The sequence below is a fragment of the Argiope bruennichi genome, chromosome 10, assembly GCF_947563725.1.
Source record: "Argiope bruennichi chromosome 10, qqArgBrue1.1, whole genome shotgun sequence".
NCBI classification, from domain to species: Eukaryota; Metazoa; Arthropoda; class Arachnida; order Araneae; family Araneidae; genus Argiope; species Argiope bruennichi.
The window spans coordinates 81932906-81950126 of record NC_079160.1 but is presented as its reverse complement, the minus strand read 5'-3'; the positions used below and the strand labels follow the sequence as shown (position 1 = coordinate 81950126).

Below are 17221 nucleotides of genomic sequence, written 5' to 3'. Positions count from 1 at the left end.
AATCTAATAAATGAATTACAAATGGAATTGGTTCGATATAAAATATCTTAAATAAATACAGTAATACAATAATTTTGAGAATTGTCAGTATCAGGATATCACAATTGTTGTTGTTGTTGTTTTATCTCTCGAAGTTTTATCGATTTTGATTGCTTTTTTAGTATAGAGCTTAATTAATATTTTGTATTGAACTTTTAAAAGAGGGAGATATCTTTTGTTGGAATAATTGTTATAAAAAGGATGAAACAGAACATTTCGATTTGAATAACCCTTAAATTTTCTTGATGCAGAGAAAACAGCAATTTCATTCCTCACTTTGAAATAGGAGCAGATATAAGTGTCTTTCAAATATACTGCTTAATTCATTGAAACTTAGTTGAAATTTCTACTTACTGGGTAGTAGAACTTGAGATGGTAATTTGAAAAATTCCTTGCGTTAAAATTTTGATAAGAATAAATAGATTTTTTGAAACTTTGGATAGATTAATTAGAGAGTTCTTCAAATGATAAGATTTTTTTTTAAATAATTTGATTTCATTTTTTGAAATATTAGAATATTGCTGTTAAATATTTATGAAGATGAAGAGAATCTTACTGGACAAGTAATCACAGAAATTTCTTTAATTAATGCATTTGGAATGTACTATGTTTTGATATTTTGAGCATAAGTAATAATTAAAAATTCAATATATTTTCAGAGAGTAATTATAGTGTTATGTATCTAAATTTATCCCAATATCGGAAAACAATTTTCAACTCAATCTTTTATTTTGATTGCAGGTTCTTAGGGCATGGACTTCTAAGTATGGTGTGATACTTGAAAGGAATCTTGCTCTTGACCGAAAAGAAAACACATCAAAACAGTAGGTGCCAAATATCGATTACTTATTTTTTATTATTATATTTTACTTATTTTTTATTGTAGATGTTTACTGTGATATTTTTTCTTCTAATTTTGGAAATGATATTGTAATGTATACTAGTTTTAACTGAAAAGGAACCATATTAATTATATCATTATTCTGATAGTTAAAACTATTCTTTTTTTTTACTTTAATTATTTTATTTGTAAATAAATTTCCTTTGTTAATTTTTGATGCTCATGAAATTTAATACTGTTTTAGACAAATACTCTTTTTAATTTTTTAAATGGACTTTTCACAATTTTCAAATAGAATATGTATTGAATAGTTTTAAATTTTAATTAAGTTAGTAGTACTGGACTGTTATTATTACTGTTGTACTATACTATTTTAATTGGACTGTAGGAATTAGCTAGTTAATATTTTTAAAATTTTTATTTCTGGGAGGTATGAATCAAAATATTAATACAGTTTTATAAGTCTTAAAATATGAATAGAATATACATAACTTAATTTTAAGTGCAGTTTTAGTTTATTTAAGTAGAATTATTCACAACTTGTGCATCTCAAACTTCTTCATACATATTAGCAGTAACAGAAATAAAATAAAATATAGATATGGGTGGAATATAGAAATCCAGATGTCAAACATTTAGCTTTTTTTATTGATATTGGATTTGATTCATAATTTTTTTTATGCTACTTAGTGTGTAAGATCTCTCTCTCTCTCTCTCTATCTCATCTACTCAGTTCTGATTAAAATATAATGTCATTTTGATATAATATCATTTCAGTTTCAGTTTCATTTTCATATAATGTCATTTTCACCCATGTAGTTATCCAACCAATGTTATTGAAGTTGAGTACTATAAGCTCATATGGAATTAATTTGATTTGTAATGAAAATTAGAATCTTGATCTAATAAATCCAATATAATGACGATTTTCTTTGTTTATTAAAATGAGTTATCTCATTCTTTTTTTTAAAGTTAACAAACAATTATTTTTTTAGTTAAATGTAAAAAGACACTGAATAATATTTAATTATATTACAGTTAGTATAGAACAGATTTTTAAATATTTTTTTTATCTAAAATTTATAGAAATCAAATAGACAATTTGCCTGTCATCTTCAGCATGATGCATCCTTTGGATGATATTGCTCCTGTTATAAAAAGAAAAGTAAATGGTGCAGCTGTTGAGATTAATTATTTCTGTGATTCTTCAGAGGAAATCGTGTTTTGTAGTTCTGATCCGTCTTTTATCATGACTTATAACAAGAAAGGTTCTCATTCTGTCTGGAAATTACGAACTTCAACATTTCAGGTATCTTCTTGATTAGAATTTTTTTTATTTACTGTATTTCTCTATAGAATATTTGTTGATATTTGTTTATTTTATTGTATAATTATGAATTAAATTAGATTCTTGATTTCCTAGATTCAGTTCTGCTCTGTTTCTTCCATTCATGTTAAAAAATATAATAGATTTTGGATATATATTTGAATATGAATGGGAGATATTTTAAATAATTGCATGTGGCAACCAGATTGCACATTTGAGATATTGGCTATATTTAATTTCATTTAAATCATTTAGATATAACTTTATATCTATGATTCTGTCAGATTGTCAGACATTAAAGCTATACTATTTTAATTATTTTATGTTCTGACCATTGTTTATATCACCCTTTCTGTTGGAAGATTGTTTAATGACACCATGGTGTTATTAAAAATATTAATTTTTAGTTTATCCTTCTTCTAAATTGCTCAGTGTTGCAACATGACTTTTTTTTTTTTTTTTTTTTTTGTCTTGCAAACTTTGTTAAAACAGATATTAAACAGAAAGTTTTTTTTTTTTTTTTTTTTTTAAGCTTTCAACAATGGCAGAAAATAATGTGATTAAATCTTTAATAAAACAGTGAAAACAGTTTGAACTGCAGAGCAATCTAATTCTTTGGGAACTAGACAATAAAATAAAATAAATTGCCAAAGTTCATGAAAAATTTGCAAAGCTATTAAATTGGTATCATAAATTTTTTTTTTTAAACAATGTAAAATGTTTTGCAATAATGTTTGCAACAATGTTTGTGCAATAATATTTTTAGAAATAAAAATTTGGATGCTAATTTTTTAATCAATTAAAATTCTAAAAAATATGCCTTTAAATTGCACTTTTCCACCTTGAAATGTGCAAATTTGTTAGCTGTAGGTCAAATAGTGTAGTCTGTAAATCTCTGAAACACACACACACATTAGCTGCAAGATTATTCTGATTGTGTGTGATTAGTGATTTAATTGGAAACTTCTATGTTAATCATTTGGAAACATGTGACTAAAGTTGAATTTATTTTATGAGTGCATATAAAAAAAATGGGGAAAATATATATATTATTATGTGTGTATGTATACACATACAAAGAGAGAGATATATATACAAAGGTATATATAATTGCATACCTACATATCAAACATGCCCTAAATTGCTTTTATATTCTAATAGTATATACATTTATATAATAAAATTAACATCTATTTTGTTATCTTTCAGGTTTCTTATATTTCCTACTATAATATTCACAAATTGATTTAAGAATAAGCAAAACTTTCCCCTTTTAAAGAAATGCTTTAAACTAAATTCAATCTTTGATACTTAAGAAGGCAAGAACTAGTTTCAGTTTTGCAACATTAGCAAATTTTATGTGAATCAGTTAAGCTATAATTAAAAAGTATTTTGAAATGATTTATATCATATCATGCAAGTAGGTATTTTGTTCCTTACAAATAAAGTAAAGCACAACTTTTTTTATAATTTGCATACTGTAATAATATTTAGTTTATTATTTATTATTTTTTTTACATTCTTTTATACAGAGAGAAAATATTGTAATCATTAAATGAATTAACTTCAAGGTTTTGATGAATCTTCATGTTTCAGAACAACTCCCAAAATCTGGAAAACATATTTTTGATATTATGAGCACATCAAGTTAAGTAAGAGGGATGAAAATTAATATATAGTCCTTACATCAAATTTGTAATTTTATTTTGAATGACTATTATACATGGTTCAAACCTTAAGTTTACATGTAACCCAATGTCCATTTAGTGATTCCAATGAAATGCTGATGGTTAAAAATATTGTATCTGCCACTCTTTAAAATTAAGAATCGATAACTTTAAACGCACATTATAGCATTGCGATATCAAACTTTTAAGAGATTCTTTATTGGCCGGGATAGAGCTTTGGATTCGCATCCCTTAGGTTGCGAGTTCGAACCCCGCTAACTAAAAATTCCCCTCATGCTTGGTGGCTGACGCGCGTCTAAATCTGTTGTGGTCACAAAGTCCTCCATGTCGAGAGTAATACCATTGGGGGTACTGGATCAGGGGTGATCGTTCTCTGATTCAGGTCTAAATTAAGATCTGTGTATGCGTAAATGAAGTCCGCCCCGTATAAAGGGTTGTGACGTGTGTAGCTAAGTCGTTCTCTTAGCCCTAGATGGCACTACTGTAGAAACAAAAGGCGCTCCCCCGCAGGCTTAAATTGGCTGTCTTCAAACAGCGGGCTTGTCCATGGCAAGTGCCATAAGAAACAACAACGACATTTTGAATGAAGTCCATTCTCAGTAAGTTTGTCTATCTGTGTTTAAGTCAACATGATAACTACAAAATGGAAAGAACTAAAAGAATAAAATTTAATACACAATTTTGGCATCAAAAGTGTAGACCCATTTTAAATTTTTGATCCAAATTCATTTATGGGTTGAAATTCTGCTGGTTTATTTGCCTGCATGTAAACATGATAATGATGAACTCAAGAATGCAAGAACTTATATCAATGAAATTGTGTGTGATGTGTAGGCTAAAATTATAATTATGTGTCTAATTTTAAACCATATCCATCTAAGAGTTGATTATCTATCTGTTTATATTTTTGCATTCGTACAAATGCAACAACTTATATAAGTGTAATTTGTTATGTGATCATGTTACTAAAATTGTTGTTATCTGTGCAGTTTTTGTTTCAATCTGCTAACCAAAAGATACTCACAATGTCTCTCCCCCTACTCCCTCCCTTATTTTTCAAAATATAAAATTTTCATACAAGAGGCTCTTAAAATAAAAATCTGAGCACTTGTACAACTTTCATGGCTCTATTCAAGGTTCACAATTTTTATCTGACAGGATATTGGGATGAGATCTTTATTAAAAAGTATTTAAGAAAATTTTAGAAAGACAATTCTTGCTGGTTTTATCATTTTATTTAATTGTGCTTAGAATTTTTTTTCCATTCATTTTGCGATCATATTTCGCACTATTCTGTCGAGAAATAATGTTTATTTGCTATTTCAGATCAATTTAATGTACTAAAAATATTATTTTAAATTCATTAAATATCACCTTTGTATGTTTGAATTTATTGAAAACCATTTCTTCATTCTTATATTATGAATTCCATTAAAAATAATTAATGTTTTGTCTCATTACAGGAAGCAGATTTTGCATGTGCAAATATTCAAATGTCTACACCCTGCAAACCTGGTAACACACCAGTGACAAGTGCATCTGTTTCTACTAAAAGTAAACTAAATATTTCAAGTCAAACGCCCTCAGGGAACATAGGAAGTCCATTTCATAATTATTCTAGTCGTGTTGCTTCTCCTGCAACTCGCTCTTTTAGTCCTGGAGTTTCTCATCTTACACACATGGCAACCTTAAGGTATTTGTATAAAAGTTGCATATAAGTTTTTAAAACACTCTTAATATTATTGATCTTTGTAGAAAGTTGATGTATATATTATGTGTGCCAGAAGTCTTTGGCATTTCTTAAAATTAATTAATTTGTATACAAAAGTGTATTTCGCATTGAAATTATTCTTATGGCTAGTTTTTTTTCTACAAACAAATAATAATAATAATTTTAAAAAGACATTCTGAAATTTTCATATAAATGATGCTGTATTTTAAAAGCAGTAAAATTTCATGTTGTCAAAATAACACATTAAGAGTTAAAGCCACTACAAATGTTTATGTTCATGTTATTTATTATATATATGAATTATTTACTAATGAGATATTCAAATTAAACTAGAATAATCTGCACAATCCTGTTTTTTTTTCTCAATAAATGCCAATATATATATATATATATATATATATATATATATATATATATATATATATATATATATATATATATATATATATATATATATTCCTTTTATTTCTCAAAATTTTCTATTTCTTGATATCTCGTAATATAAGTAAATAAAAAGTGTTTTTCCTTTTAAATTATTAAGTTTTCTTTCTTACTATGTTATTCAATAAATAGATTTTCTGATATTATTTAAATTGATTCTTTTCTTTTTTTTTAATTTGGAAGAAAAAAAAAACACTTCTTTCAAGTTTTGTTTAGTTGCTGACCATTATTTTATCTGGGAAAAAACAAAGTTTTACTTATACTATTATTTTCATATAGTTTTTTCTGTGTCTCTAGTACTCTTAACGTAGCTTGAAATAGATCAAATAATTTTGGATAAGAAAGCAAAAATTAATGGAAAAAGCAAATTGGAGCATAATTTAAATAGTGACTAAAATAATAATATATTTAAGGAACTTACTGAATATGCTATGTTGGTGATGTATTTAATGCTATGATATGCATCACATTTAGTATTTTTTTTTTCTTGTTTTGTTTTCTTATTTCTTTCTTCATTCAAATTAATCAAATTTATTTTCAGCCGATCTCAACCACCATCAATCACTAGTAGTCAGTCTCATCCACATAACTTTACTCCATTAAGTACTTCCAGAAGTTCTCTTGCTCTTGCACAAACAAATGATGTTTGCAAGTTTATGGAACCTTTGGCTCCGGACATCTGTTTTGACCATGAATGGTCAACTGATTCCTCTAGGTATGTTTCATAGTTTAATGATATTTATTCCCATCATATATTAATGTGTAATTATTTTAATCTGCAAGTTATTTTGGAAAACTGTTGTTTTATTTCTATTGTTCTGTTATAAGAATATCGGCTATTAATATTTCAATTTTTGGAATTAATTTTTATTTTTTCATTGTGACTTCTAATGAATAAAAATTAATTAAAGTTTTAAATGTTTTTTAAATCTAAATATATTTTATTATAAATAACTTTGGTAGACCTCTAAATAGCAGCATTTAGTTGCATTTAATTATAGCTTCATTTACAAATATAATAAAATGTAAAGTCTTACTCCTTGATTATGAGCATTCTATTTAGAATGCAATGAATTTTTTTTATCAGAAATTATTTTTGTGGTTTGTATATATTTAGTTATTAATTATGTAGTACAAAACTTGTAATCTCTTGCCAAGATGGTTGGAAAAAAGAAAAACATGAAATGAAAATGCAAGATTAAGATTTTTTGGCTTTGAAGAATTTGTGGTCATAGAATTTATAAAATCTTGATTTAATTAAGTAAATTTTAAAAGGTAATGGGTTCACTGTGTAGAGAAGAATATTATCTCTTTAAATGATGACTTTTTTTTTTTTAATCCGATGAAAGTATTTTAAGATATTTATGATGATTAAGATTACCTTAGGAAAAAGATTCATTGATATCATTGAAATTTATTGAGTTTTCTAATTACATAGTAATATTTTTAATTATGTTTTAAGTAAGCTAATATCTTAGTTTCTTATAACTTACCAAACCTTTTTCTTATTAAGTATCTGAAAGTCACATAGCTATCTGAAAATTTTACTTAGTAATTAATTTTATTGTTAAAGCTATATTATATAGCTAAAGAATTTATTAATATTTTTTGTGGCTTCTTAGATTATTAAGAGCAGCTCTTAAGATTATTAGCAGCTCTAAGCTCATAAGATAGCTTATCATGAATATTTAAAAAAAAATTTGAGTTTGGTGACAAGTATACTTCTCACGGCCTTAGAAAGGATGAATTAGTTCTAAAATGTTGAATAAAAAATTCTTTATTGTTAAAAAAATGTGATCTGTAGTGTGTTTATATTTTGCAAATTTTATTGTGTTTTTTTTAAAGTATTTTGTTAATATTAATGAATGGTTAATTTTCTAGCATTGGACATCAAGAAAAGGCTTCAAAAGCATTCTTATCAAAAGATATTACTGGACATAACTTTCTCTGCTATTTTTTAAAAGATCAGCATTTACTGCAGTAAGTAAACTTTAAAAGAAAAGTTTTAGAATTTGTTACATTCTCTATTAAAATATGAAAAGATTTATCACCTTGAACAAGTAATAAGTCTCTGGATAGAAACAATTTATGTCAGAAAAGGAACTATTCTTTCATTTAGCTTATGAATATTTACTTTCATTTGCCATTTATTTTTAATGCAATATCCACTTTATCATCATTTTATTTTGCTTTTGTATTTTAGGTTGGTTAAATTTGAAGAAATTGATGTTACCAAGCAATGGATATTCGGTAACACTTCATCCATATCAGCACTTGATGCAGAAGTCCTCCCAGATTTGAATCTTATCATAATTGTGGATATAAATTTTACATTATCTTTATACACAGGAACAATCAAGGTCAAGAACAATTTTTTGATATATGAACAAATATTTGATGTATTTTTTTAATTATGCAGATTCTTATTTTTATTCTTAAAACTGAAATGAAGTAGTCCACTTTTGTACTTTTCCATGTAAACTAATATCTATATTACTGACTCTAGTGTAAACAACTTTCATGTTTCTTCAAAATAAAATGTAAATATAATTGAAACAAACAAAGTAAGGATTAAATCTGACTTATTTATTAATGTCATGCATCAGCATGTACTCACTTTCTAGTCTGTTTTGTTACATACAGAAAAATGATTTGAAAATTTTGACAAAATTTTTTAATGATTCTTTGGATATTCATTAAAGTTCTACACTTATGTTTTTTTTTTTTTTTTTTTTTTTTTTTTTTTTTTTTTTTGCACTAAGTTGTTTTTAATTATCAAAAATAGAATGAGAATTAAAAGTTTTTGTTTGGATTAGAATTTTTTTCTTTTAAAAAGCATAATTAAGCATTATTTTTTAATTATTGTTTGTAATAATTATTATTAATAATTACTATTTGCTAAAAACTACAAAATGAAATGAAAAACATAAAGTACTTAAAATTTATTTCAATTAATGTTTGAAAATGGAATTCAACCCAGAAAAAAATGCATGCTAGTGGCAGAATTATATATATATTGCCTAACAGATTTATTACAAATGATTTAAATGTATCTGAACTTTTATCTTACATGTGAATTCGAGGCTTCTTTTGTTATATTTGCAGAATGAAATTTTTGAAGTACCTAAATATGATAATAGATTTAACATTGTAGATGCCTATAATTGTTCTAAGTGGATTAAGATTTAAAAAATTTTGCTATTATGTAAATAAAAATAATATATTGTTTCGTTGAAACTGATTTAGACTTATTAAAAGGAAAAGCAATCTAAATTTGGTGAAATTTTTGTAAATAGGAAAATTTTTGAACCTGGTGATTGTATGCTTCTTTGTACTGACAATAGTTTTCTCCATAGATCTGTAAGGTTCATGTAGCGGACATTTTTGGGCCAGCAAGTGATATTTTATCGTTATCAAATCCAATAGCAGCTTCTTATGCTACTCCTAAAAGACCCAGTTTAATTTCATCTACAAGACCACCAAGTGCAAGCAGCACAAGATTTGGTGATGAGGTATGTGCTTTTATGCAACTTTTGCCAATATTTTTTTTAAATATATTTTTTATATATATATTAAATATATTTTTTAAATTTATTTTATTTTTTTATATATTTTTTTTAATCTGAAATTATTTGAAAATCTTTTTAAAAATTTTTTAGAAAGCTATATTTATCAGTTTCTTTTTAATTTACAAATTTCATGTACGAAATGAAACTATTCTAATCTTACATTGAATTAATTTATATCTTTTCAGTATCAGCATATAGAAGTTCAGAAAAACTCTTACAAAAATTCAAAGAAAAGCTAATAGCTATACTAATAGAACCTTGGTACATAAACTATTTATAACTTTATTGAAGTTCAAGTTGAATTTCATTTTAATTTTCATTCTCATTTTCTTACCTAGTGAATCCATTTCTGTCCCTGAGAACCCTTTGGCACTCATATTCCTTTATCTTATATTCGAGGCTTCTTTTGTTATATTTGCAGAATAAAATTTTTAAAGTACCTAAATGTTGTTAATTTTTTGTATATGACTATGAAAAGCAATTGCATATTGCAGTGCATTACTTCTTGCTGTGTTGGTCCTGTGAGACATTTGTTGTTTAAACATAAAAAAACTTTCACAAAAGTGTTAATTGTTCAAAATTTAAATCACTCTTTAACCAACCATTTTCTATATTTTTAACTGGGTTGATTTGAGTTACGGTAAAAGTTCTAATTCATTGGTAAATAGTACTAGTAGGGCTCTAAACAAAAGCAAAACAAAAACTGTTTATGTATATTTAATTTCTTGTTAATTCTTCAGTGAAGAATTTATTTGACTATTTTTTATTTCACTTATTCAGCTTTAGGATTAAAGCATGCATCATCTGTTGCTTTCTAATGGTTAAAATTTTTTCTTGTATTTTGCTAATATTTTTATGATTTTTATTATTTTCAGTCACAGATCTTATCTCCAGTACCAATGATAATAGAAGAACCAAATAAAAATGTGTTAAATGATGAAATGTCATTTTTCCAAGTTGGTCCCATAAAAAGTGTTAGGGATTGCGTTAGAAGTCGAATAACTCTGGTAAGTTTCTGTTCTGTAATCCCCAATACATTGTAAAAATTAAGTGTTTTCCCTTTGTTTTTCAAACAGCAGCATTAAATTGTTTCATTTGATAAGGATTTCTATAAAACTTCAGTTATTTCAGATATGAAAAGTTTTCTTTATTATTTCTTGTCAAGCCCAAACTGACATTTTTAGAATTTTTTATCTTGAATTCATATAATGTTCTGATGTCTTGACCATGTTCTTGTATTTTTTATTTCAGAATTTGTTGAAATATAAATTTAATTGATAAAAGCTAGAGAAAGAATTTTGGAAACATAAAAATTATTTTGCTAGATGGTTAATTTTTGGGGGAAAAAACCAGCTTTTAATATAGAAAAAAATAGATTTCAAACAAATTTAATGTCTCATGGTATTTTAAGCAAATAGATTTATTTTGTAAAATTACTAAAATAAAGAATGGAGCTAAACAACTGTAAGAAAAGCTATGTAATAATAATTTTTTATAACTTTACTCTTTCTAATTTGCATGTTAATATTTTTCAAACATATAAATCAAAAGTTAATATTTATCCTTAATATTTGTGCTGAATTTTTTTATTAATGAGCAGATTTTTCACATGTTCTTGATCATAATATGGTCACAAGCATCATTGAACCGGTTATGAATTCTTTGCGACTTTTGATACTTGTTTATTATTAATATTATATTATATTAGTTAACGTAGTATTAACATATTCCATGTACATAAATTTTACTTCCTTAACTTTTTTTTCTTGTTTAAATATTAGCTATCTTTGACAACCAATTGGTGAAGCAGGAGTATTGGTTGTTCTTAATTTTAATTAAATCATTTATGTATAATTTGGTGTTTATGATTATCACAACAAAATATTTTTCAAGCATCATATTGTAACAGGCATTAAAATCACTATTCAATTCTATTTCGATAGCTTTACACCAATTTTTCTTCCTATGAATCTTTCTAATGGAGTTGAGTCCCATGACTTCATAATGCTATTAAATATGTTACTGTCCAGATAGTCTTATCTTCTATTTGCAAATTGTATGATTGGTACAATAACTTCACTTTCTAATTCCTAGCATAATAAACAGAATTTATCTTTAGCTTACAACAATAGATGAAAATTATGTTATTAAATATTTGATGACACAACGTAAACAATTTGGGCTTTGCAACAATAGAAATCTAAATTTGAAATTATGCAAAACATTTAAAAAATTTCCACAATTTAGAGAAAATTTGTATGAACAATAAATTGATATTAATTGATATTTAAGTGTAAATTGAAGTTAATTTATTTTGTGCATTGATATTTTAATATTTTTTGATGTTATTGCAAAAAAAAAAAAAAGTACCATAATCTCACTCAATTTTTAATAAATTAAGATTTCAGGGAAAGGCGGAAAAAAAAAAAAAAAAAAAAAACACCATCTTTATGAATTGTACATTTTTATCCTCCAAAATATATCTGTACAAAATTTGGTAGCTCTAGGGTGAATGCTTGTATCCTGTAGATTGCTAAAATGCTCATACACACTCTCTTTTTTTTAACATAAAGGAGATAATAAAAAGCATAAAAAATAAAAACGTTTTTAAAAGCACATTTCTTATATGTAAATAGAAGAAATGTGTAATTTACACATTTCTTATGTGTAAATAGTAAAATAGATGTGTAAATTGTAAAAAATTGATTTAAAAATATTGTTCTTACTTTTTAGTCAGTAATTTATAAATTCATTATTATAAATACTATGGAATCTTGGAGTTAGGTTTTATTTACTTATTTATTTAATCTTTATAAGATAGTAACACTGGTATGAAATCAGAATTAAATTAATTTATTAAATAATAATTAAGTTTCAAGAATATTAAACTTCTATGCTTTTTTAAGAAGAAGCAAGGCCAAACTATGTCAAAACTAGCACAACAGGAAAAAGTTTATAAATCATTACAAAATTCCACCTTTATAAGCATCAAGCACTTTAACTAAAAGTGTTTAGTAAAATAGGTAAAAATGTGTGAAGGAAATTAAGATTGATAATTATGTCAATACATTTTTTTTTCTTTTTTTATAACAAAAATTTCTATTTAGGAGACAGCCATTGGATATTACAGATTGCAAATACCTGAAATAACTGTTTCAAAAACAGGTAAATAATAATTTACTTATTATTTTGATGGAATTAAATGATAGATGATAATATAAGCTAGTTATTTATAAAGAAATGGCAAGACTACCTTAAATTTTTCAATTAATTTTTATATCTGTGTTGTGACAAATAGAGTGAATTTTTAAAGAAATGATTTAATGATTCTTAAATGTAATTTCAAATTTACTCTATTGTGTGTGTTTACTGTTATTTCATGGTTTTCTGTAATCCCATTAACAAAGTCATCTTACAATGTGAAAAAGAACTGTATCTTTTATTTAAAATTGTGAAATGCAATGAAGTTTTTGCACCATTAGATTAGGATTTTTTTAAACAAAGTGTGAAATGAATATTACAAAATTAACAAGTTTTGTATTGATAATTGAGACAGTAAACTATTTATTCATTAATTTTTTTAATTAACATTTTAATCAATAAAAATTTTTAGAAATTAGTTTAGTGAATATTTATAGAAAAAAAATGTTCTAATTATTTTGTTCAGTTTTAATTTTTTCATAAAATTACCAAATTCTAAATTTGTATTATGATTACTAAATCAGATTGAGAAAATGATTGATGTAAAGTAACTGAATTATATTTATAATTTTTAAAAAAAATGTTTTTCTTCCTTTTTTGATTTATAATTGATATCATCTTGTTTTTTAGTTTCAAAATGTCTTCAAGCTTTGAAGTATATATTGCCACGAGATGTATATACACAGATTTTCATAAAGTGGTACTGCAGCCGAAATGCTCCAGGACCAAGTGATTTGGACACTAAATCTGAACTTAATGTTTTCTTGATGAGTTTGCTTGGCATGATAGGATTTGACATTGACAGGATTATTTTGGGAGATTGTATTAGAAATAAATCAAATCATCTAGCTCAGATTAAGAAATTAAAGACACATGAAAAAGGATGTGATGATGTATGTATCAATTTTTTGTGAATTTCATAGCTTTGATTATTGTTTTCTTAAACATTTTTATAATAATTTTTGTGAATAAATTAAATTTAATTAATATACTCACAATCTTTACTTAGAAGGTGCTTTAAAAAAATCCAGCACCTTATTAACTTACTGTAAAAATATATATACATCTATCTAATTACAAATTTCTTTTATTATATTTCAAAAATATTATTGTTTATAACAGTATATTTAACTCTTTTATTTTGCCATATTTTTCTTACTATATCAATCTTAGCATAGAAAGTTGTGGTTAAAAATGTTTTCTCATGCATTCAGAAAACTGTTTGAAGTAGAAGCATTTTATTAAGAACATTTTCTTTAAATTATATTATCAGAATATGTACTGAAATATTTTAAAAGTTACTTGCACTTTAGTTCAAAGATTAGTTGATGTGCATGCATGCTGAGTAGCCAGTGTGAGAGAGATTCTGTCATGATTGCATCATCTTCGTTTTTTATACTAATGGTTAAAGCTAGTACTATGACTAAGAATTAATAGTGACAAGTTGGGTGTTTCTTCTGATCAGATAGAATTACAAAATCAAATATTAATTGGAATAATCAATAAACTTACAATATTGAAAAAAAAAAAAAAAAAACTCCCTTAAAATAAGTCCAAAATTAATTAGAAGCCCCGTCCTCCACTCACCATATATAAGTGAAATCTGCCATTTTTACAAAACAAAAAGGCTACTTGTTGCAAAAAAAGTGTTGCTTAAGAATGCAAGTCTACACACTATTAAATATAGCCTTGAAACCATTAGTTGTTTGAATTTGAAGACTTCTTCTTTTTAGCTTGGATCATATTCTGCTTTATAGGTTTCATTTTGCTGGCATTGCTTTTTTATGGAAAAGTTTATGGAACATCAGTGGTTGGCTGGCCAACCAAAGCTGCCTTTTCATAAGGAATTTGCAAGCTTTCTGATAGTTGAAAGCAGTGAACTGTGTTAAGAAATGTTCTTATTTAACTACTAACTATGTTTGCCAACTGTACAGAAAACAGATTAATTGTTCTATGCATAATCAATATCTTACAGTAATGACTAAACAATTTATGTTTGCATATTTCAATGTTTGTAAACCTTCTAACAATATAAAACTATTACTTTTATACTGGGAATGGTCTGTTCAAATTCATAAAAAAAATTCAAAAGGAATTTTTTTATTATTTTTGGAAATTAAACTTAATTTAATAATATCTTAGTTTTCTATATACTATAATTTCACAATAAATTTGGTTTTCTGGGTTAATATATATACATATATATATATATATATTTTACTTTGAACTAAGAATTGCCTTAAAAAAATCTTTTTCGTTTGGAAGATTTACAGGTAATCTCTACTAATTACTTACTAAATTATTTTTAAAATTTTTCTGAAATAATAATTTGCTGTCCTTTTTTTTCTTCTTCTTTTTTTTTTTTTTTTCTCCCTTCATAAATTACAATAAATATTTTATGCAATTGTGCTTAAAAAAACTAATGTGTGCAATTTTAACTGAAAAAGGCTTTTGCTTAAAGTTATTTTATGTGTTAAGTGTTTTTTCATAAAAATATTAGAATTTTTTTAACCAGTGTTGGATTTTTTAGGTTACTTTCCAGTAAAATGAAATGAAAAATATCCCTGAAAACATCTTTTCTTCATTTATGGCTTTTATATATCTAAAATTATCTGCTTACATTTGGTATCGGAATTCTAGTGAATAATTTTGTCTACTTTTCAATTTAGTTCAAAATAGATTTTTTTTGTAACATTTAATTTTTTCTTATTTTCTAATATCTTTTATGAACTGAACGTCATGAGTCATTTTTAAATTTCTTATGAAGAAAATTAATTGTTGGTAGGAGGGAAGGTTAACTTTATGATTAATTTAATTCAATCATATAAGAAGTTAGTTGTGAAGAACTGAATTGCAATCTGTGAATTTAATAAGCTGAATCGAATTTGGCATAGATTATCCGATAATAGATAGAATGATAATTGAGTATGGATATGAAAGAAAATACACTCATTTATCTTTCATTTCATTATTTATGCATACATTCCTTAACAAATTCTATAGAAAAACTATAAACTTCTTAGAAACATTTTGTAAAATTTTATTGAATCTAAAAGAATATCGCTGTTTTAGAAATAGCATGATACTGCATTTTCCAGCAGGTTTATATTTTTGTATCAAAGGATAATTTATTTGTAGATATTGAACTGTTTGAAAGCTATTTAAAATGCAAGTTATAAATTCTGATCAACTGATTAAGATATTGCCTCAGCTAGTTAGTTTTTTTTCTATACTTTATTATGTACAGTGGAATTTTGTTAGCTCAAATGTTTAATATCTACATGTTGCATAGGCAGTACCAATATCAACAAAAGAAGATTGAATTTATAAATAGACACAAACATTAATTTTCCTTTGGTTTTTTTTTTATTATTGATGTAATATATGCACAATCAGTCTTCTTTTAAAAACATCCTTCCTTTCATTGTTTTTTTATAACCCTATTGTGATATTCTTCCCTAGATTAACCAAATTTTTAGATCTTCAGAATTTTGTGCATTCAAGATAAAGAAACTTGTTCAATTCATAGCAAATATACAGTAGAACAGCATAATGATTCATTAACAAATATATGATAGGACTTTTCTGTATATCATGTTTTATGATTTCAGATCTTGTAATAAAGTCTCTGATACATAAACTTTTTTTTCTATGCATTGCAAAAATTGACTAGAAAAGCTTCTGAAATATTTATTTTTTGCTAGCATGTGGCTTTTTGTAAGATAGGATAAATATATTATAGTTTAAACTTGTTTGTATTTAATTTGTGGAAATTTATTTTGAAACTACTTTTTTCTTTTTGCATTTTTTCAAGTATTTTCTTTCATTTATATTGTCTCACTTTCATCTTTCTCTTATAAAGTATTCATCAAAGGTAATTATAATCTGTTTATTCTGTTATTCATTATTTCACTAGGACTGGAATCATTTAATGTCTTCAAATCATCATAGACAATTTATAGAATTCAAATTTTTGGAAGGAGCACCACCTTCATGGAAACAACCACCAGCTGATATTAACTTGTTTAATGATTCAGCACCATTATTCCCTTATATGGCCCATGTCCTCTTTTCATTGCATTTAATATATGAGGTAAGGTTTGCAATTATGTTATATTCAATGTCAAGTTTTTTTGAAATGTATATACCATTTTGTGAAAATGGTTCATTATTTAATTCATTATTACTTTTTTTTAAATTAGCTTTAATTAGGCTATTGGCATGTTATTAGTATATTAATATCATATAACATTGGCATGTAATATGATTGTCTTGAAACCAGTGGCAACACGAGGTAGAATAATAATACCTATGAAATATAAATTCTTCATTAACTATGAAAAGGTCACACATGGAAGGCGGCAATTTAGGAAAGAGTATTTT

General features: G+C 25.3%; 1 protein-coding gene across 1 annotated transcript in view; it reads left to right on the top strand.

Annotated features, from left to right (window-relative positions):
• LOC129989250 (anaphase-promoting complex subunit 1-like) overlaps positions 1-17221 on the top strand; it is a 73419-nt gene that overhangs the window by 13833 nt on the left and 42365 nt on the right. Inside the window, exons 6-16 of the mRNA XM_056097641.1 lie at positions 781-863; positions 1967-2189; positions 5359-5588; positions 6610-6783; positions 7950-8048; positions 8272-8428; positions 9425-9580; positions 10513-10644; positions 12745-12802; positions 13469-13731; positions 16755-16931. Of these exons, the coding sequence (XP_055953616.1) occupies positions 781-863; positions 1967-2189; positions 5359-5588; positions 6610-6783; positions 7950-8048; positions 8272-8428; positions 9425-9580; positions 10513-10644; positions 12745-12802; positions 13469-13731; positions 16755-16931 (1752 nt within the window). The remainder of the gene's footprint in view (positions 1-780; positions 864-1966; positions 2190-5358; positions 5589-6609; positions 6784-7949; positions 8049-8271; positions 8429-9424; positions 9581-10512; positions 10645-12744; positions 12803-13468; positions 13732-16754; positions 16932-17221) is intronic.